Source organism: Nymphalis io, chromosome 16, assembly GCF_905147045.1.
Source record: "Nymphalis io chromosome 16, ilAglIoxx1.1, whole genome shotgun sequence".
Classification (NCBI taxonomy): Eukaryota; Metazoa; Arthropoda; class Insecta; order Lepidoptera; family Nymphalidae; genus Nymphalis; species Nymphalis io.
In genome coordinates, this window is record NC_065903.1 from 6,700,207 (window position 1) to 6,722,504 (window position 22,298).

Consider the following 22,298-nt stretch of genomic DNA (forward strand, 5'->3'; position numbering starts at 1 on the left):
ACAGACACTGCATAAGTGAGTGCTTATAATATGTTAGATATGCTAGTTTGCAGAGTGAATATGGCCACCGTGGCCAGAAACGGTTCAGAAGACATGATCATTGAGGCGTACTGAGTTTTTAAACGTTAGTCATATATCATATTACGAGCGCTAATTGTGTAATATCTGCATGCATATAGCATGTATACCCTAGGAAAAGGATGCGGGCGTACTGTAGTAAATATGCTATTTTATCTACATATTGAGAATGATTTCAGCCGTGATTGAAATTTATTTAATAATATTTATTAATTAAAAGAAAAAAATAATGCTAGTGTACTAGTTTTATTTCACATAAAAATAAACACACAACGTATTTTAAGCCTAGGGTTGATTAAAATACAGTTATCGGGACAAAAATATTTTGAAAATGATGTACAGCCCCGCCTTATATTTATATTATGCCTTGGCCTACAAGGCTCTGGCTTAGGGACCCCGCCAGCCGAGGGGCCACATCCAGACAAAAATAATATAATTGCAAATAAAAATAGTAACCGCTTCGGAATGACTAACTGCCTGGAGATCTTAGATCTAAAAGTCCGGGCCTGTTGATGTAATGCATAATATCAACAACACTAGAAATTAGTTTTATTCAAACTTGATATGATGATATCCTATTATATTATATACAACTTATTAAATGAGAAAAAAATAAAAATAAAATAAACTTATAATATAAACTTGTATAACAAATAACAATAAACCACTCAAACAAACTCTAAATTATAAACAATGAAATAAATAATACAAAAATATCATATTTTTTCTTAACTACACGTTGTTTTTTACAACTGTTTTTATATTAACTTACTATCAACACTTGAAATGACGTCAAAGTAAAGCAAAACAAGTTATTTATGTCACACATTATAAACTATGAGGTCTGGAAACTTGTACTATTAAACACTGTGTAATTTTTATAATAATATTTTAAAATATTATTTATTATAAATATTTTTTGCAGAGGCAATAGTCCCAGCGTCTTGAGTACAATGCCAAAGGACATTCTTATAGACGGCGTGTTTTTGTTTATTTTTTTTATTTTATTTTGTATTTTATAAAAATGTCTGTACATAAATATAAATAATTTTTAATAAATATCATAACATGCTTATACATAAATATAAGAATATTTGATTATATAATTATCAGTTTGAGATTAATAGAGCTCAACGACGTTTGTAAGTTGGCATATGTAATTGTATATTTTAATGAAGAAGGTTTTCCCGGTATGTTATAATTAGCCGCCAGATATCACTGCAGCATATCAACTTCTTTATCGTTTAACCCATCGCTATAACATTACACAGACAGGCCGACATCTATCTGATTTTACTTGATTTGCTTTATGATATATTGATGTAAAACTTCGGATGATTATATCTTTTTAATCTCGGTTCAAATATGATTTTGAAATCCTTTGCGGAAAGAGTAATTCCGTCAACCGGTTCTGTACTTGGTAGAGGGGCACCTTCTGGTAGTTTAAGGTTAAAGCTTTGCAACAGATGAGTTAAGAACATAAACAGTTCTGATCTTGCCAATCCTTCGCCAATACATCGTCTTCTTCCTGATAGAAAACGATAAAAATATATTAAAACGATACAATACAAGACTTAAGTAGTCTTATAATATAGTTGTATATTTTACGAATTTCTAAGACAGCTAAACTATACAGGTACATACATACATATGAATTTCCTGGTGTATTTTTGTATTATATGATCAGCACTTTTGACAGTAATACTTTATATTACCGAGTTCGAGTTTAATTCCAGATAGAATTGTAATTTAAGTTAATCATTACTTATTTTAAAAGGCATAGATATTTATGATACAATATTTATCAAAACAAAATTACTAATTGCGTCCGTATCACGAATAGTACCTATTCATGTGTTCATTTCATTTGTTTATCGCTGATTGATTTTTAAATTAATATTGAGCAGCTGTGCAAATGGGCCACCTGTGAATTGTGACTGCATGGTTACGTGGTTAAACCGTTAATAATTCTTACACTACCAACGCGAACCACGGAAACTAAGATTATATGTCCCCTTGTGCCTGTAATTACATTGATCAATCACCGTTTAAACTGGAACATCGTAGTAGTACACAATAATTTGGCGGCAAAATAATTTACAAATGAGTGGTACTTATCCAGGCGGTCGTTGACAAAACTCTATAACTTTTTAATATATACACGTTGATATATAAGTTGTTTAGTTATTTTAATTTTATCGCAAGAAAATCAGTACACTCAATGCGCCTGACATTCGATGATGCGATAATTTCCATGACAGGTAAATAATTATATTTGCAAAATAAAACCATTTTTTTATCCTTGTAATGACATTGACATTCATTCCATATCAATTTTATTATCGAAATGAATGTGAGCAACTGTATCTGTTAATAGATAAGTAATTAGTGTTCAGTTTAGTTCAATGTTAAAGTTACTTATGTATTAGTAATTGAATTATAATTAAATTTAAATCGATCATATAAAGTTTAATAAAATCTTGTAAATGTCGCGCTTCTGGCAAAAGGCCTCTGTTCATCGTCCATCTCATTCCGTCATGAGATATTCTGGACGATAGAGTGATTATTATTTATATATATTGGGCACATGATAATTCAATGTTGCTCAGATTTTAGTCGCGATCATCAGTTAAAGTCACACAGACACTGGGCTCACTAGGCGTTTTTAGAAAAGGATAAAAAACGTAGGTACAAAAACATGTCTGACTAAATAAATATCCATAGATTGGTTTCCGGCATATACACAGTTTACGAAGCCAGTATACACAAGTGACTGAGATATTTTGAATTGATACGTCCTACGCTATTACATTTGCCTTAAATATATATTTAAACACTTCGAATGATCATCAAAGAGGCAAAGAAATACAAATCTACAAGCTTTTTATATTTTCATAACTAATCAAAAAAAATCTTTAATTACCGCTTCCAAACGGCATTAACCATTCATCTTGTATTAAATTTCCTTCTTTAGTTATAAAACGTTCCGGTCGAAATATTTCAGGGTCTTTCCAATGACGGCCATTGTGTAAGTCGTGAATAGCGAGTAATACGAAAGTTCCCTGAAATAATAATTGGAATGTTGTAGTAAATATGCCATTTAAATCAATTGGTCCACTCATTCATCAATGATAGAGATGTCAGTGAGTCAATATTACTAAAGTAGGACTTCAATTATACAATAATATCAATTAATATAATAATTAAGATGTTACGTAGATAGGATATTCTCACTATCAGGTGCTCAGTGAGGTAAAAAACTGGAGGATGTCTTTTCGATGGTATGGTATACTCATTGAGAAAAAGGAAAGAATCGTCACAAATATCTAATACCGAATAATATTGTTCATAATTAATTTAAAGTTAAAATGTTAGACAGAAAATGTAAAAAATCTGCAGTGTCAAGTCTGGGTAGTAGTAAAAAGAAGATAAAAATACAAATAAGTTTTTATCTACATAACTTGAAGAATCACTGAATTAATGTGTTTTATATTTTTAAGGCGACTTCTAGAATAAAGAGGTTATCATTTCGTTATTTATTATCAAGTTTTTATAGTTGGGCTTAAACTAACAAGATGATGCAAAAGTATACTTCCAGAAGAAGGTGATTTTTATAATAGGGTTATATTATCTAGCTACTATACTACTATGTACTACTATCTACTATGTACCTTTAGTTAGTAGTAGTAGTTAGTAACAGCCTGTTAATGTCCCACTGCTGGGCTAAGGCCTCCTCTCCCTTTTGAGGAGAAGGTTTGGAGCTTATTCCACCACGCTGCTCCAATGCGGGTTGGTAGAATACACATGTGGCATAATTTCAATGAAATTAGACACATGCAGGTTTCCTCACGATGTTTTCCTTCACCGTCAAGCACGAGATGAATTATAAACACAAATTAAGCACATGAAAATTCAGTGGTGCTTGCCCGGGTTTGAACCCACGATCATCGGTTAAGATGCACGCGTTCTAACCACTAGGCCATCTCGACTTTTTATGTACCTTTGGTATGATGTAATTTCCAAGTTTTGCATCGTCTAACGCCATATGAGGTATACCAACTGCTGCTACACTGGATATTCGTAACGTTTCTAGTAACACAGCTTCAGTATACACCATTCTGTTAAAAACATGTTTATTCAATACGCAATATTTTGGTGTTGTTATTGAACTTAAATATGATAAGATAACAAATATTTTTTATTTAAAATCTACATTTAATTGTATGTAATACAATTAAGTAACAAATAATTGAACTATATCCGATACAGCTGGTAGGGCTTTGTGCAAGCTCGTCTGGGCACTCATCAGATATTCTACCGCAAAACAGCAGTACTTGGTATTGTTATGTTCCGTTTGGAAGAGTGAGTGAGCCAGTGGTAATTACAGGCACAAGGGACATAACATCTTAGTTCCCAAGGTTGGTGGCGCATTGACGATGTAAGCGATGGTTAACTTTTCTTACAATGCCAATGTCTATGTGCTTTGGTGGCCACTTATCATCAGGTGGTCCATATGCTCGTCCGCCTACCTATACTATATAAAAAAAATACAGCCATGTTAGCATCTTTTATATAATCTAGAGATCTGACTCTTTAATTGTTATACGTAACGGTGCTTCAGTATAAAGCATTCATGTTTATTTGTTACTTATTGGACTAAAATATTACGAGATTAAAGATTGTTAATAGTCACTAGAATACACAGCAATGGGTCCCATTGCTGTGTATTCTAGTATCTGTTTTGAATATTTTTGATGAAATGCTGGACTAAAAAATCTGTAATCAATTTGATAATTGAAACATTTTAGCAATTGTTTATTACTAGAAGTAAGATTTCTGACATTTGTCATGTTCATACAGTGTTCAGATGTGATTATTTGTAAAACAAACTTGTTACCTGGCTCTATCACTAAGAGTAGGTTGTCGACAAGATCCAATTTCCATATCAATTTCCTGTTGCAGTCTTTTCTGAACTTTCTCATTTCTCACAATATGCAACAGCATGAACACTGCCGTATTGCTGACAGTTTCAACTCCGGCTTCAAGTAGGTCAAGGCATATCACTTGGAGCTCTTCATCAGTCACTTAAAGGAAAATTTAACATTAATGAGTATATAAATAATGGTTGAAAATAATAACTATATTTTATGTATTTATAGATAAAGCTCATGATCACCATCAATTTTAATGTTGTAAAGACTACAAAAGACGATTCTTGTGGTCCAAAACATTTTGAATTCACGTTATTTAATACTTAATGGATTGAGTCAGCGACTTAAATAAACAAATAAATAAAAAAGTTACGGACAAGGATGTTTTTTGTCTGCAGTCGTTTCAACCAAGAGCATGTCGATAACATCTCTTGGATTCTTTACATCTATTGTAGCTCGATGTTCTTGTATAGTGATCTAAAATAGGAAAAAATCAAAGATTATTATTTATAAATAGATACATTAAGTACGTGTCGCAAACGTTGTAAATTTTATTTTAATATGAGTTGACAAAATAATATGAGAATTTTATCATCCATGTTGCACTAAAAACTAGTTAAGTATAAAAATAAAACTTAAAAAACACGAAACATAGACATGACCCCAACCGCATATCAATGTCTTCCGACATTAACATTAATTTAATAAAATTGTATATGTCTCCTTATATTGCACCATTATGCTTTTTGTGTTATTACAAAAAACACAGTTAATTTTTAAATTACAAAAAATATAGGCATTAGGAAAAAATAAGACCCCACTCATAATTTGTAGGGTTACAACATTTTAATACATATTTCATAATTTAACTTTAAATACTCACGTTTAAAAAACTATATATTTCATTGTGAATGTTTTTTAATTCTGCATATCCAATTATGTTAGGCATTACATATCTAAGAAATGGTAAAAAATTTAAAATGCCACCACTCATATCTACTACCTTGAATGATCTTGTAATTAGATCACATAAAATGTTCAATTGTTCATCTTTTAAATCATACCTAAAATATATAATATTATGTTATTAGGAGTAAATGAATCGCTACAAAACGAATAAACTAATAATGATGCAGTAAAATCTTGTTAAACTAAAAGTTCGGAAATTTGAAAAAAATGGAATAAATTGGATTTAATGTTTCTTGATTCAAAAAAGGAATTCGTTTTAAATGTTTAAACAAATCACACAATACAAAATGGTAAAAGTAAAAAGGTATGTGTATTAGTAAATTCCGTCAGTCAGTCATTTATACTAGCTATAAAAAGTCCAGTTTAAGTTCTCGGCTTGTAAAAATTAAAACATGTTTTATTTATTATTTGTGTTTTATATATAATTTATTATTAAATTCATTTAAAATAATACGTTTAATTTCTAACCTTCTTTAAGTATTATAAATGTTATATTAGGCTTTTAAATGTTTTTTTTTATTTACCTTTTTCCAGCAACTAACTTCCATAGAATATTAACGATAGAAATGTCAAACATGTGATTCACTGTCACAGATTTTTCAGGTTCAGCCAATCTCAATTCAACAAGGGCTCTACATTCATCACTTATATTACTTTCCATTGCACGTGAACCATAACCAAACCGCTTAAGACTTTGCAGAACCATACGTCGTGTTTTAACCCATGTTGGTCCTTCAGAAAATACCAAACCTGTTTAGCGCAAAAATATGTACATATATAATAGGCAAAGACAAAACACTTTAGTACTTTTTTCTTACCTCTCCAAGTTATAGTTGAATTGACCACATTTTATAAAACCGGACGAATTTATCGTAATAGAAGGAGCATATATTTAGACTGTTAAAGAGGTTAATAATAGAGTATTTCGGCCACCATACCGGATGAATGATATATCCCTAGTTTGTTAGGAATTTTAATTAAAAATAATAGTATTGTTTTTTAACAATTCCACAAAATTACAATAATTTATATACAAGTAGATAATCTAAATTAATGTAGATGTCTACTGGTGGTAGAACTTTGTGCAAGCTCGTCTGGGTAGGTACCACACACTCATCAGATATTCTATCGTAAAACAGCAGTACTTGTTATTGTTGTGTTCCGGTTTAAAGGGTGAGTGAGCCAGTGTAATTACAGGTACAAGAGAAATAACATCTTAGTTCCGTGGTTGGTGGTTTATTGGCAATGTAAGCGACGATTAACATTTCTTACAGTACCAATGTCTGCGGGCCCATATGCTCGTCCGCCTACCTATTCTATATAAAAAAGATATATACAACAAAAATCATATGCTTGAAGGAGTCCCGTTGTTAGTTTTTATTTATTTTTAGCAGGAGACATGTTCATTGATTTGTTACATAAACTTTTCGATTATTTATCAACTGTTCCTATCGTAATAAAAGCCAATTGGCAAACAATAATGCTTATTTGTTTCGCACTATACGTACCCAGTAATTGAAACGTAAGGCCAGATTTGTATGATATTGACATCGTTAAACATGCACTTACCAAGCTTTTTTCCAAAGGATCTCATTAAGTAAAAAAATCCATTCGGTCTGCCATCGAAAACATCTCTTGTTGATACTTCTCTGATGAAGTCCTTACCAGAAACAATGACGACATTGACTAAGCCAAGACGTAGCCCCAGAATAGGTCCATACTTATTTGACCAATATTGCCAAACAATGTGATGATATTTAAACTTTTTCAAATTCGACCAAACTGATAGGATGTTGCCTAATATTGGCAATAACGGCGGACCTAAAACAAAATAAAAATGTTACTATACATATTAATTTAAATCAGTTTTTGAATATAATTCGAATAACCTGGAGGATACGAAGGTGGTTTTTGTATAAATTCTTTAAAAATAATTAAAAATAAAATAAATATGATTAAAGCCCACATCTCTTTTCGTTAAAGAGTAAAGCAATACTAATAAAACTATGAAACGCTATTTCAATACTTTTTTAAGATAAAATCGCAAAATCTTACGTAACAGTATTAGTTATTCAAACCTGGAAGTTAAAGACGCAAGAGTTCTTAACAATAACAAGATATTATGTTCCTCACATTTTTCTATACTTATCGGAAAAATCTATCAGGTCACGTGTCTTTTAGGGATTCGTATGGCGCACTTGGTGTTGGAATGACTTTGAAAAGGAAACTTAGAAGAAGGAAAATGTTTACGGAAAATTACGAGAAATCTAAAATCCTTAATAAACAGCGTATTACGTGAGTAATATTATCCAAGTACAGTAAATACCAATTAATTAAACGTTTGAAGTTTCATTAGCCTTAAATAGTTGCTTCAATTTTTGGTGTGAAACATTGAAACATAAATGACGTACCTTGGGGGTAGCAGCGATTCGTTTGACGTTACGGTAAACGGCACGCTCCTTATACCTTCTTGTTCTCTCTCAGCCGCCTCTGACTTCCTTGTGTGCGTGGTATTTGTGGCGTATAATATATACGTTGATGCTATATATAATATTACAGTAATAAGTTTATTTAAATATGTTTGTTTTATTTACAAACTTGTTATTTATTTTTTTCTATATTAGTTTATATGTATTTTTTTTTATATGCGCCGGGATGGCAAATGACTCTACTCCACCTGATAATAATTCCTCAGAGCACTCGCCGTGATACAGTCGATAGAAAGCGCTCAGTGCTGCTATCTCCCAAGGTGCGAGCAATATTCAACGCAAGACCGTACCTGTGTTTTGTATAACAGGCACAGTTGTTGTGACGTGAAAAAACGCCGCACCTTGTTCAGAACTCCGAGTTTCCGTGAAGCTGTTTTTATAATAGCCTCGATGTAATCCCTTGGACTAAGGTCGCAGCGAACGTTCATCCCCAGCATGGCGATTTTGCTTTGTATCATCAGCGGTGTGCCACAGAGGGAGGGATGAGGGTAAAATGGTGACTTTTTCGCTTTGAGAGCGCATACCTGTGTTTTCTTGGCATTAAACTCAACAAAATTATCAGAACCCCATTTGGCGATGAGCTCTAACGTCCTATCGAGTTCAATGACAAGATTCTCCCGCCTCTCCTCAGTTTCCGCCCGCCCAGCCACAGCGCGTCCGTGGTATCCACCATGCACTGTATTATCATCTGCATAGCAATGTATGTTCCCAAGAGAGAGCATATCATTGATATGCAAAAGAAAGAGTGTGGGAGATAGCACAGATCCCTGGGGGACCCCAGCATTCACTACATAGAATTGTGAAGCGCAACCATCAACTAAAACACGAAGGCTACGCTTGTGTAGGAGGCTGGCAATCAAGGTGCATAGCTGAGCAGGCAGACCATATGCCGGCAGCTTGGAGAGAAGATTTCTGTGCCAGACCCTGTCGAAAGCCTTGGAGATATCGAGGCTGACAGCCAACGATTCTCCATGCTTGTCGATAGCTTCACCCCAGAGGTGTGTTACGTATGCTAGAAGATCACCTGTGGACCGTTTTGGTCGAAACCCGTACTGACGATCATTAATTAGACAGTGATCTTCTAGGTAATGGATCAGTTGGTTGTTTAGAATCCGTTCCATCACCTTACAAAGTACTGAGGTGATAGCTATTGGTCGATAATTTGCCGGGTCAGACCGATCCCCTTTTTTGGGAACTGCTTGCACATTAGCTCTTCTCCAAGCCTCCGGCACACGTCCCGAAGAGAGAGAAAGTTGGAACAGGCGCGTTAACACAGGAGACAGCTCCGCCGCGCAGCTCAGCACTATGGCTGATATTCCATCGGGACCGCTAGCTTTCCGTATATCAAGTGATTGCAGCTCCTCACGCACATCACGTTGCCTGATTTTGATGTCAGGCATCGTGTGGCCACATGAAGGTATTGTTGGCAGCGCACTACAATCATCGATCACAGAGTTGTCGACAAAGAGTTTAGCCAGGAGGTCGGCTTTCTCCTGCGGACTGTGAGCTAGCGATCCGTCCGGATTTCTGAGCGGTGGCAGCGAAGGTTGGCAGAAATTGTTTTGCACAGACTTGGTCAGACGCCAGAAGCTACGGGAGCCCCTAGGATGCGAAATAAGGTCATGGCCAATCTGTACAATGCGCTGTGCATCCGCTCTCGTGTATGCCTTCCTACAGGATTTAATTATATATTGTATTAATTATATATGTATGTGTATTTAATTATATATTTTTACAATAAACATCAATTTCTAAAATTTCACACGTGTCAGGCGATTCCATATAAAGTGTAACAATTGCTGCCGATCCAAATAAATAAATTAAAAGACAGGAAAATATTTTTTAAATTACATATATTTACAATATAAATATCTTAATTATACGCTAATCGTTTGTATAATAAAATCTAATTAAAATATTTGTATTCAAATATATTTTTACAAGTACTTTTGAATCGTCAACCACCTGTCGTGTACTTAACAGGTAAAGTTAATTAAAATATTAAAACAAACATAAGTTTGCAGTTATTACTGAAATAAAAACTAGTAATTAGTGGCGTAGTGAAATTACTGATAATGTAAGAAATGTATTCCCAGATTTCCTCAGCAGTCAAATATTTATCTTAGACAAGGTATCATCTTGAAGTTTACATAATAACTAGAGTAGTATTTAGCAGAATTTGGCATAATTTAAGATTATAATAAAAATAAAGTTTTTTTAATAAATAAAAATATATTCCTATATAATAGTAAAGCCGAGATGGCCCAATGGAGTATAATTCATCTCGTGCTTGACGGTGAAGTAAAACATCGTGAGGAAACCGGCATGAGTGTAAAATGGAGAGGAGGCCTTAGCCCAGCAGTGGGATATTCACAGTCTGTTACTAACTACTAAATATAATAGTAAATGATAGCTTTTTATTTTTCGTTTCCGTAGAGATTAAAAGAAACACTAAAATTGAAATGTGATAAGTTTTTAAAGTCGATATTTTTTTTAACTTATATGGACAAGGACGTTATATTACTTTTACAAAAAGTAAGCCAAGCCAAGCTTTTTTTTCCGATGGAAAAACGCATTTACGCGTTTCCCCCACTTGAAGTGGGGGGTATGTGGGGCTTGCCGCCGCTGAAGGCGCCGGAATATCAACCAAAAAACCAGCGATACCCACACCGTCTTTCGGGGGACGCCACGGAATTGCTTGCGCATACTACCGTGACGTCCCAACGGTAGGCCCGCCTCTGCAGGCCTCCAAATTCTAAGGGGTTCTCGGGTTACAGACACCCCCTAGCCTCGGCGACATTTACGGCGGGAGGAGAAGGTTTGCAAAGCGCCGACGTCTTCTCCCCGGTCTTCTTCGGCGAAGCGGGTCAGCGAAAGCACTGTTCTCACGCTCCCGCTCCGCGGCCTCCTTCTGCGACATGACGTTTTGGCAGAAAGAGACCATCTCCTTCCAGCCCCTCTCGCTACCGATCATGGCGTTTATCACGCTCAGCAGCGAGAGGTCGCCGCCTACAATGGCCGCCAGGTAATGGCGCTGAAGCCCCCATGCAGCACACTCAATCAGGGTGTGACGCGCCGTGTCCGAAGGCGCGCCGCACTCGTGGCAGTAGGGAGTGACCTCCCGCCTCGCTATCCGGTGCTGATACCTACCGAAGCAATCGTGCCCGGTAAGTCAGCCTGAATATGAGTGTGCCGTGACTCCGTTCCACCCAGCGACTCAAGTGGGGACGGACCGCCTCCACTGTCACCAGGCCTGCCGAGGGGGACCCCAGGTCCTCCTCCCACCTGTGAATCAAGGCTCGCTGGGCTAGAGCCCTGACTCGCTCCACCTCCGCCAATCCTGGACGGTCGCCACTCGACCTCGCTTCCACCCGGAACCGGTACACTTCCGCAAGCACCTCTGCCTGAAGCCAAGCCAAGCTAACCTTACTAGTAGAAAATATAAAGACAGAAATTTGCTTTTGTCCATTGTAGTTATCGTAACTTCAATCAGCCAACAGAAATATAGACAAGAAAATCCGTCTTGTCATGCAAGCTGGTAGGTCACCGGCAGTAAGTTATTAATAAAAACTAAAGTAACAATTTATTTTCTAACAGTATGTAGCAAGGGTGACCTACAAAATGAGGTAGAGAATTTATTACGGATCTCTCGAGTCAGTTACTAAAAAAAATGTTTTTGGTTTTTTAGATTTTTTATCGTTTTGAGTCGAAACTAATTATAGTAATAATCATTTATTTGCATGAAACATAGTTTTACAGATGTTATGATTTCTTTATAAGTCTCTAATACATTTCGCCCACCAATTGTACATTAAAATAATTATATTAATATATGTATAAAATGATGAAAATAAAAATTGATTTAAAATTAACAATAATTAATTCAATTCAATGATTTACTTAAGTTTATTCATTTAAGTGCATAGTTAAATAATAAAATATACATTTACTTTACTTTATTTAAAATAGGTAGACACCCTTAACCGTTAAATCTTCATGGTTAAAAACCGGTTCGAAATGTAGATTCTACCGAGAACCGACAAGGATATTAATTCACTTATATTAAAAGCATCCCTTGTTAACCATACTTTGGGGATAAAGTTTTTGAAAACGCTGATATTTCTAAATTAAAAAAAATAATATTATCCAAAATTATCCATTTACTAAAGTTCAATGAATCATCAAATCAAATTCATTAATTATTCATTCATTCAATACATTCTTGAATTTTTAAATATTCATTTATAGAGTAAATTTTTTAATATATTAACCATTTTTTAAGCTTAGACCTTAGTAACCTTAATGGTAACTCCCTTAACCTTTTTAGTATATTATTAAATATTATGATGCACATTATGTAGGATTTTTTTAAGAGAGCACAGTGGCAAGGTGGTATCAATAACCTAGTAGGATCTCTTAATCCAAGCCTGCTCCTATCACCTCCTTTTTCGAATAAATGTGGATATTTATTTAAAAACATGACTACATCCATTATATACAATCATTGTTTTCTTCAAGTTCCTTTCCACGATAACCAATTTTTAGTTTTATTTTTTTAGTTTTAGAATTTGAAAATTGAATAAATCGCATTTTTGATATGTTGGCACATAAACCATTTGATTCCAGCCAAGACAACATTGATTCTACAGCTTCATTTACATCATCCTCAAAGGCGACGTTAGTTTTAGTATGAGATACAGCTAACTCTACGTCATCGGCAAATAAAACACATTGATATTTTATAACATTGGGTAAATCGTTAATGTACAATATAAATAACAGTGGACCCAAATCGCTACCTTGTGAGACGCCAGAGTTGTTTTGTAGATTGGGAGATTTATAAGTAGTTAATTCGGAATTGTTGATTATTTTTGATATTTCTACATGTTGTGTACGGTCTTTTAATTTAATTGTTAGGAAAATATTTTACGTATAATATATTTAAGTAATATAATTACTGACATAAATGTAGAGTTTCGTCTTATCGGTGGTAAAATAACTAAAGAATCCTATTACATAATATGTTTCATATTCAAGTTGAATTATAGGTGTATGTTAGCTAGGCTAGGCTTTCCGGTGTAATTAAAAAACTACAAGGAATATAAAAAAAATGATGATGATTTGATCTAAAACTAGAACTATCAGTTGATTATTGATAAAATATATTTTCCAATCCAAGAATCTAACCCCTTGATCATGAAAATTGAGCATCATGTCGATCTGATTGAATTGTTACGGCTCGTACTGTAATGTAGAAAAAAGAAACACTTTAATTTGCCGTTTAAAATTAATTCTCCGAATTTGACGCTTATTAGCGACATTATCAGCTTGTGCAATAGCTGTATCATTTCTGTATATGCTATCTTTATGTGTTTAATGACATTTAATAAAAAATATATATATTTTATAGTATTTTTTTATTATTATTTAGTCAAAGGTGAAAACATTAAGAATTGAGTTAAGTTGGCTCCGTGTATAGTATACGTGAATCTAAACAAATGATTGCGTGTTTAGACCCGGCCAACTAGCATTTCAAGTCTTCTCTTCCAAAGAAGAGGGGGCTAAGGCCTCATTCTAGTGCAAAAATTTACGGACTTATAGGTTTACTTTTAATTTTAAATCAAATACGATTTAAAGATTGTATTTTTATTATTAATATTAGTGCACTGTTTTAAAAATATATATACAACTTTCGCGTAAAAAAATAATAATATTTAAACCTATCAAAAAATGAACAAAATCGCACTAACTAATTGGTTCATTTGTTTTTATGAAAAATGATGACATATATACATCGCATGAAATCGTTATAATGACGGTATTCCACTGATAACGATTTAAAAATTATATAAAGAAGTCATTTGAAACTAAGCGAGTTGTTATTTCTCGCAGTGTCCATCACACACTATAAAACTGACCGAGAGTCCAACCTAACGCATTTTACATTGTGTCATCGACGACAGTAGACTACTCTGATTTTATCTGTTTTTATTTACATTAATTTTATAAATTGTGCAGTGATGGCTCCAATCAATGTTGACGTTGTGAACGGGAGCAAGGTCGATTCTCCCGCTAAAAAGGCTCTGCCTGAAGTGGAAACTGATACCAATGGAAACGAACACAAAAGGTAGAATATTTCATATTTTTGCATTATTATAACATACATTGGTTTATTTAAAGAAGTAAACTGATATAATAAATATGTTTATATCATTGAAAACGATTAGATAAAGGCCGTGTGTGATACAATTGCCAACAAGTCGAGCATCAACAAGGGTTAATTGGGAATATTTTTCTATCATACTCCTTAAATTGATGTTTGTTGGATTAATAGCTTTTATCAAAATAGTTAACGATTTGAATCATTTTGAATTTTGAATTGTTTTGCTAAATATTATCATAAACAACAGGATAATAAAGGTTATTCAACAACGAAACCTGTTATCGTTTCCGAGATACGATAGTAATGAATCAACTTGTACGATCCAGTTGACGTACCAATTACATATAATGCATACTCGATATTCTTTAGCACATATTTGCTGTTTACTTTTATTACCTCCGCCAAACCTTGGGAACTTGTTTAGAGTCATTATACTGCGTTCATACTTTTTTATATTTTTTGTATACATTTGAATAATATAAATATTGCATAGGTATAATTTTAAAATAAAAAATTCGAATTTGATATTAAAAAAAATAACTTCTTACAAGAAATCATAAGTTATTGGCCAAACCTAGAGTAATTTATTTATTTTGATTAAAAGTTAAAAAATACAGTTAAATAAATAACAAAAAATTATGAACTTATAAATATATCTCATTACTTTTATTATGAAACAAAGAAATATATCGAGACCAGCCCGGGATGTTAACAATTAATTATACGTATAATGTAGGTACCTATGTATGGCAGGTAGTAATTTCGCAAACATGCTGGCTAAGTTGATGTTATAATTCTCAAATAAATTTTGGTAAAGAAAACGTTTATTAATTCAAACAAAGTACACTGCAATAGCTAATGAGTAACATTTTAATTTGATTGACTTTGAAAATTATAATATCATCATTTCATTATCGTCATTGGAAATAAACTACTATATTAAAAAATAAAAGTGATAATTAAAAATCTTCGAATGCTGATTTACCTGTTACGACTATACTTGCAAATCAAGTAATGGATTTGTTTTATTTTACAATTTAGATTAGACTATACCTCATAAATTCTTATTCTGGATTAAAATCATTCCGTGCGAAATGTGGTGCAATCGTTAATATATAACTTGTATCATGAACATATTTTAATTATATATTTTATACACTAAATACCAAAAATAGATTAAATTTCCAATTAGAATGATAATTCCATGAAATAATGCAGCATTCCTATATTTTTTGCAGATACTCGTATGAAATGTTGGTTGAGACTGCAAACTTCCTCCTATCTAAAACTCCCGTGAGACCTAAAATTGGTGTTATTTGCGGCTCTGGGCTCGGTTCGTATTGGAACGAGGGTATATATTACTTAGAATTTCATATACGCATAATGATAGTAATCGCTTCTTAAATAATTGCTTGTATACTGTGTTAATTATTTTTACATTAATTAGGATATGGAAATTTTAGTTATAACAATTGATAATTATGTATACGAATAATTATCGGCGGTGAATCGGTGGTGAATCTTATTAATAAATAATTTATCTAAAATAATTCACTTACTATTCTTGATATGATAAGTCGAATATTTTATTTTTGTCTACTTAAAGAACCTGTCTTTAAATAGACTAAAATATTCAACTTATTTACTTATTCATGATAAAAAATGTTTAAAAAAAACTGGTACTAGAAAAACTAGCTCAGCTTAAATTTGGTTATATTTATAAAACGCTTAGTTTGTGAATTCATTAACATTTATTTAACTCTAATTTTTGTGTTATGTTGTTAACATATTATTATTTGTATATACAGGATCTTTAGCAGAGACCATAACAGAAGCACAGTGTATTCCTTATGAGGAAATACCGAATTTCCCCGTGAGCACCGTAGAGGGTCACTATGGGAAGTTGGTGTTTGGTCGTCTCGGTGATGTTCCAGTTGTTGCCATGCAGGGTCGCTTCCACTATTTTGAAGGTTATCCGCTTTGGAAGGTGAGAGCTATCAATATGTTTCGTATAGATAAATTATGTCACGAAAATTAATAACTCATTGTGAGCGTCTCTTGTCTTTAAATGTAAATTTTTTGTATCTACATAATGCTTTGATTAAGTATTATGTAAATGTGTTGATTAATTACTTGTAAAAGAAATTATTTAAATAAATGATTTGCATGAATATAACTCTGATATTATTTAAGTAGTATCATTGTTCTTGAAAGCTATTTATTATATATATTTATTTTAACTATGATACAAAAAAGAACGTAAAAACGTGTAGAAATTATCTTAAGCTTTGTTTTTTAAGTTTACGTTAGGTGAAACTGACAAAGATCCATGAAAGACTCGATAGGGTACCTCCCTATACCTTACATACGTAAAGGTTTTCTTTTACCAGTTGATGTATATTTATAGTGATGTACATTTTTATTTGTGAACGTTCAATGACAAAATAAAAAATATATATCTATTTATTTGTAGAAAGATCTGGATCGACTGATGTAAGGGTCTCGACTAAAGAACTGACCCTCCCCGGTCAAAATGTTATCGTAAACCTCCTATAGTGAATTAATGACGCGTTTGATAACGGGCTCGTATCTACGTTCGTTATTATAAAAATAAATCAATAAATAAATATTTAATATTTACGCTATGAGGTGATTCGAATAATCTTTAGATTACTTCATGTAGTTCTTAAGCATTAGTGAATTGTACTTGTCATTTGATTAATAATATCATATATCGGAAAGTTTAGGAATGGCTGATAAATGAAATGAGGAGTGGGAATTTTATATAATATCTTATTTTCATCTTAATTATATTTTCTCTTATCAAGGTCTGTCTAATTATAAATAAATAAAGTATCACAATCTAGATCTAGGTTATTATTGGATTAAATTAATTTATCACATTAATATTAAAGATTTATACAAAAGTCTGCTATACAAAGTACGAGTACCTACGACTCTACACTACATATATAATAGTTTAAAAAAGTTACGTGTTATTATCATATTAGGCATGTTTACGAGAAATTAAATTATCTTTTTATTTAAAGGTTTATAGTAAAATCTTTTTGCATTCTACCTGCTTTTATACTTCCATCATATTGTAAACTGTTGGTATTGCAAATACAGCAAAGTACTGGTGGTAGGGCTTTGTGAAAGCTCGTCTGGGTAGGTACCACCCACTCATCAGATATTCTACCGCAAAACAGCAATACTTGATATTGTTGTGTTCCGGTTTGAACGGTGAATGAGCCAGTGTAATTACAGGCACAAGGACTTCTGACACAAATCCTATCTAATGTTCATCAATGTCATAAACAGATAAAATAAATGAGCGTAAATTGCCTTTTTTGTTTTGGTTAAAGTTTATTTTTTCGATTAATTGCTTATACTTAGTTGTTTGTTAAGTTGTGTGTCAAGTCAAGTTTCTTTGTCTGCTAATGTAAAGCGAAAGTTATTTCGTAAAGGGTTGTCGAGATTTTGTTAAAGTTTAAAATCAAATGCTATGAAGGCATATATTTGTTTTACAAGTTTAGTTTTAAAACATTTATGCTTTCTAAGGTTCAATAATTATAATTTATTTTAATGATAAAATGATTGTTTATTTATGTCAGTTTATTTTATATTATCGTACCAATTGGTTTCTACTGGTAGCGAAGAGCGACTTTCGTGACTTTGATATTGTGCGTTGTATTTGTAGAGATTGTTAATCTTTCCGCAAATTGCATCAGCTCAACTACGCATAAAAATACCCTTAGGTCATAATAAATAATAATGTTATCTTCACTGCCAATACAGATTAAGTAAACGAAACTAATACCTACTCTAAAAAAATGTAAAGCCTTTTTAATAGAGCAATTTAAAGTTTTTAAGATTCCTAATAATAAGAAAATTGCGCTATGAATATAATATATACCTAACCTAACCTAACAAATCAATTCTATATAATCTGTAACTATAACAAACTGCAACGCCTTAAGTGTGAAGTTTTCAGATGAAAAAAAAAATTGAAACAATTTTTATTTCAAATTAAATAAATAATATCTAATTCCACACAAGTCCTTGTTCAGTCTTAATTCGAATACACTTGGAAATGTTCCTTTTTTTTGATAAGCAACATCCCCTAATCACGCAACACTTAGCACAACAACTAATATCGCGTCGGCAAACTAAAGGAAATCTTTGCTGGTAGGGTATTGGTAGGAAAGTGATACCAAGTATGGTTTGCGCCAGGAAGAAGGTCATAACAGTATGTTAAATATTACTTGTAGTGTTGCGAATTGCATTGACCTTTAATAAATAGGATAAGAATGAAAAATCATGATGATTCAATCAGTATTGAAAAAAGAGCGGTTAGTGGTCAGTGGATTAGGTGGTACAAATAAAATCAATTTATAGATAAAAATAATCTTTAATAATAAAATCTAGATAAGGAACCGCAGATGTCTTTCACCTACATTATCCAAAAACAATATTATATAAAAGTAATCTTTTCAATAAATGAATTGACACCATAACATTAAAAAAAAACATTTACTTTTTAGTGCTGTTTACCAGTCCGAGTCATGAAACTTCTCGGAGTGCAAACGTTGATTGCCACTAATGCGGCCGGTGGCCTTAATCCTAACTATAAGATTGGAGATCTGATGATAGTAAAAGATCACATCAACATGATGGGTTTCGCTGGAAACAACCCATTGCATGGCCCGAACGACGAAAGATTTGGACCAAGATTCCCTCCAATGAATAAGGCGTACAGATTCGAATACAGAAAAATTGCTAAAGAGGTAAATTGTGTCTTCACTTTTTTACGAAAAAATGATAAAAAGTGCTGAACACATTTTGGTACATTTTAGTTTGCAAATCTAATAATAAATATCTATGGAATATATTACATGTTCAGCATATTGTACTGTAAGAGCTGCTAAGGAATAAAACTGCATATTCTGTATCTTTTGATTAATTTTAATTCTTACTATCTCAACCAGGATATGTTTTCAATCCTTTGAATGAGCCATGAGATCAGTGTATTATGAACAGATAAGAGCTTCCATTGTTAGTAACGATTCTTGCGAGTTTGATAGGTTATCGGTTGGGGTTACACGCTACAAATGTTAGTCTGAATAGTCATTTAAATTTCTTCTTATTTTATCAAGTTTTAATCTACAAGTTTTTTTTAGTATGAAGATTTTAATAATTTTCGAACTTTATTTTTTTAAGGTGGCAAAAGAACTAAACATTGACAATATTGTAAGGGAAGGTGTGTATACTTGCCTAGGCGGACCAAACTTTGAAACTGTAGCTGAATTAAATATGTTGAAAATGGTCGGAGTTGACGCTGTAGGGATGTCTACGGTACACGAGGCAAGTTTTCATTGTTAAAAACGTGTTTTTGTAATTCTTAAAAAATATTATTATTATGAGCATTATGTATATCACGACCATAAATTTAAATTGTTTATTTTTTCAGGTAATCACAGCTAGACATTGCGACATGAACGTGTTTGGTTTGTCCTTGATTACGAATGAATGCGTAACGAGCTATGATCTAGATGCAGAAGCTAATCACGAAGAAGTACTAGACGTAGGACGCATGCGACAGGAAATACTCCGCAAATATATAACAACATTAGTCGATAGATTTGCAAAGGTCATGAAAGTACAAAACCCTTGAAAACTGAACATGTCAAAATTTGGTATCTCAGCACCGAAAAATAGAACATATAAAACTGTTTTCACCAAAAACCGTACCAAAATGTGTAATTTTTTTTAAAAAAAAAAGTACTTTTAAAGATAGAGCAAAAAGTCCATACATATAAAAATGTGTAACAGTTGTTATCCTTTGTAATATGATGTCAGCGTCTGTTTTCAGAACAACTAAGTTCTAAGAAACCTCAGTAGAAAGTACCTACGTAGGTAACTCTGCAAATCCACCATCAATATTATGTATTTTAGTGGTTTCCAGGATAATTAGAAAATTAGACCTATTTCTAATATACGAAATAAATCGCGGAAACATTGAATTTCTTATAAGAATATGACCATAGAATGAAACGTAAGCTAGGTTTTAAATGTAAATAGTTATTTAAGAAGCGATTAAAGGCGTTTTAATTATGAACTCATCAACAGCCCTATTCTTTGAGTACCTTTTTTTAAATTATCGGCATATTACCGTTTTGTTGCAATTCTTAAGTATTCAGTTTTAATTAGCACTTTGATTTATCATTTCTGACACTAAGGTTTATTGCTCTATTTTGAAATGCACTACTATTTCATTGCGTAAAATACGTCGTGTAAATTATATTGGGCTTCGAAGAAAGACTTTTATAGTCTTCATTTCTTCACATCGGATTAATTGACGTACCCGTTAAGTCGAATAACAGATATTTTTATTATCTGGATGGTAGAACAACGTCAAAGGCTTAATTCCCTACGTTTGGATTGTAATCTAAATAAATTTATGTCCAATATTGGATTGGTTATTAACCTTCTATTCTGTAATTGAATTAATATAAATTGTACATAATTTGTTTATATGCAATAATTTTTTATCATGTACATAATCATCCATCCATGATAGTGATCAAAATAGTTAAAATAATAAATAAAAATAAATTAAGGTAGAAACCTACTAGTATATATTATTGTCATACAAAATATGTAATACCGATATTTGTTCGTACTATTAACTGGTTAATAAATTATTACATTGCACCATTCAAATGTTTGGCTATTTTTTTATTTTAATTATTCCGATCTAAAATCATTACTATTAAATACGTCTAATTAATATTTTTTTTATATATATAAAAAGGGATTGGTCTTGTATGAACACTATGGCGCACTGCAATATGTGTGGTATATGTCGAAGTAAGCCGAGATGGCCTAGTGGTTAGAACGCGTGAATCTTAACTCGATGATCGTGGGTTCAAACCCGGGTAAGCACCACTGAATTTTCATGTGCTTAATTTGTGATTAAAATTCATCTCGTGCTTGACGGTGAAGGAAAACATCGTGAGGAAACCTGCATGTGTCTAATTTCATTGAAATTATGTCACATGTGTATTCTACCAACCCGCATTGGAGCAGCGTGGTGGAATAAGCTCTAAAAACCTTCTCCTCAAAAAGGGAGAGGAGGCCTTAGCCCAGCAGTGGGACATTAACAGGCTGTTACTGTTACTGTACTGTATGTCGGATTCCCTTATGATGTTAAATATCTATAGAGTTAATAAAGAAAATTAAAACTTGAGGCTTGAAGTGATAATAATAAAATCTTTATATTCGACAGCTTGCCGGTAAAGTTCCCATCGTTTTGCTTTAGTTTTAAGTTCTTGTTAAGAATGTGCCCTATTAAATAATAGTATAGGATTTTAAAATGAACTTATTTATAATATTTCATTTTATTTACAACATTTTTTGTTCTGTAATCATAAACCGATAAACAATCAACTTAATTAAGAAACAACAAAAAACTATGGTATTCTATTTCATTCGGTAAACAAAAACTTATTTAATTTTTAATGATGTCGATTAATTCTTGTACATATATTTTTAAAATTTCAGGCCACATCATAAATCAGAAAATAATATGTTTATATATGGTTCATTATATGACAAAATGTTATTTATTTTAAATATTGTGTGCGATAAAATTATATAAATTCATGA

The 22,298-nt window shown here is 32.5% G+C and overlaps 2 protein-coding genes across 3 annotated transcripts; one reads left to right on the plus strand and one right to left on the minus strand.

Moving 5' to 3' along the window:
• Positions 1–1,180: 1,180 nt before the first annotated feature.
• LOC126774551 (farnesoate epoxidase-like) lies at positions 1,181–7,946 on the minus strand. Its single transcript, XM_050496120.1, has 9 exons — positions 7,868–7,946; positions 7,548–7,799; positions 6,503–6,728; positions 5,893–6,073; positions 5,387–5,486; positions 4,976–5,162; positions 4,079–4,196; positions 3,002–3,140; positions 1,181–1,606 (listed from the first exon to the last, which is right to left on the minus strand). The coding sequence occupies exons 1-9, from the start codon at positions 7,944–7,946 to the stop codon at positions 1,386–1,388; spliced, it is 1,503 nt and encodes a 500-aa protein (XP_050352077.1). The 3' UTR covers positions 1,181–1,385.
• A 6,427-nt stretch (positions 7,947–14,373) lies between these two features.
• On the plus strand, positions 14,374–20,752 carry LOC126774561 (purine nucleoside phosphorylase-like). 2 transcript variants are annotated; one of them, XM_050496131.1, is made up of 6 exons: positions 14,374–14,594; positions 15,869–15,981; positions 16,439–16,617; positions 19,175–19,417; positions 19,851–19,994; positions 20,101–20,752. In XM_050496131.1, exons 1-6 carry the CDS (start codon positions 14,488–14,490, stop codon positions 20,302–20,304), a joined length of 990 nt encoding a protein of 329 aa, XP_050352088.1. In that variant the 5' UTR covers positions 14,374–14,487; the 3' UTR covers positions 20,305–20,752. The 2 variants fall into 2 exon arrangements, with proteins under 2 accessions (XP_050352088.1, XP_050352089.1); XM_050496132.1 differs by having other exon boundaries at positions 15,869–15,963.
• The last annotated feature ends 1,546 nt before the right edge of the window (positions 20,753–22,298 follow it).

Bases quoted from the DNA above. Each gene is read 5' to 3' on its own strand.
- LOC126774551 (XM_050496120.1), bottom strand. From the start codon at position 7,946: ATGTGGGCTTTAATCATATTTATTTTATTTTTAATTATTTTTAAAGAA. The intron at 7,800-7,867 runs GTTATTCGAATT...ATTTTGTTTTAG, and splicing joins ACCACCTTCGTATCCTCCAG to GTCCGCCGTTATTGCCAATA. The intron at 4,197-4,975 runs GTAACAAGTTTG...TGTTTTTAACAG, and splicing joins ACTCTTAGTGATAGAGCCAG to AATGGTGTATACTGAAGCTG.
- LOC126774561 (XM_050496131.1), top strand. From the start codon at position 14,488: ATGGCTCCAATCAATGTTGACGTTGTGAACGGGAGCAAGGTCGATTCT. The intron at 15,982-16,438 runs GTATATATTACT...TTGTATATACAG, and splicing joins CGGTTCGTATTGGAACGAGG to GATCTTTAGCAGAGACCATA. The intron at 19,995-20,100 runs GCAAGTTTTCAT...TTATTTTTTCAG, and splicing joins GGATGTCTACGGTACACGAG to GTAATCACAGCTAGACATTG.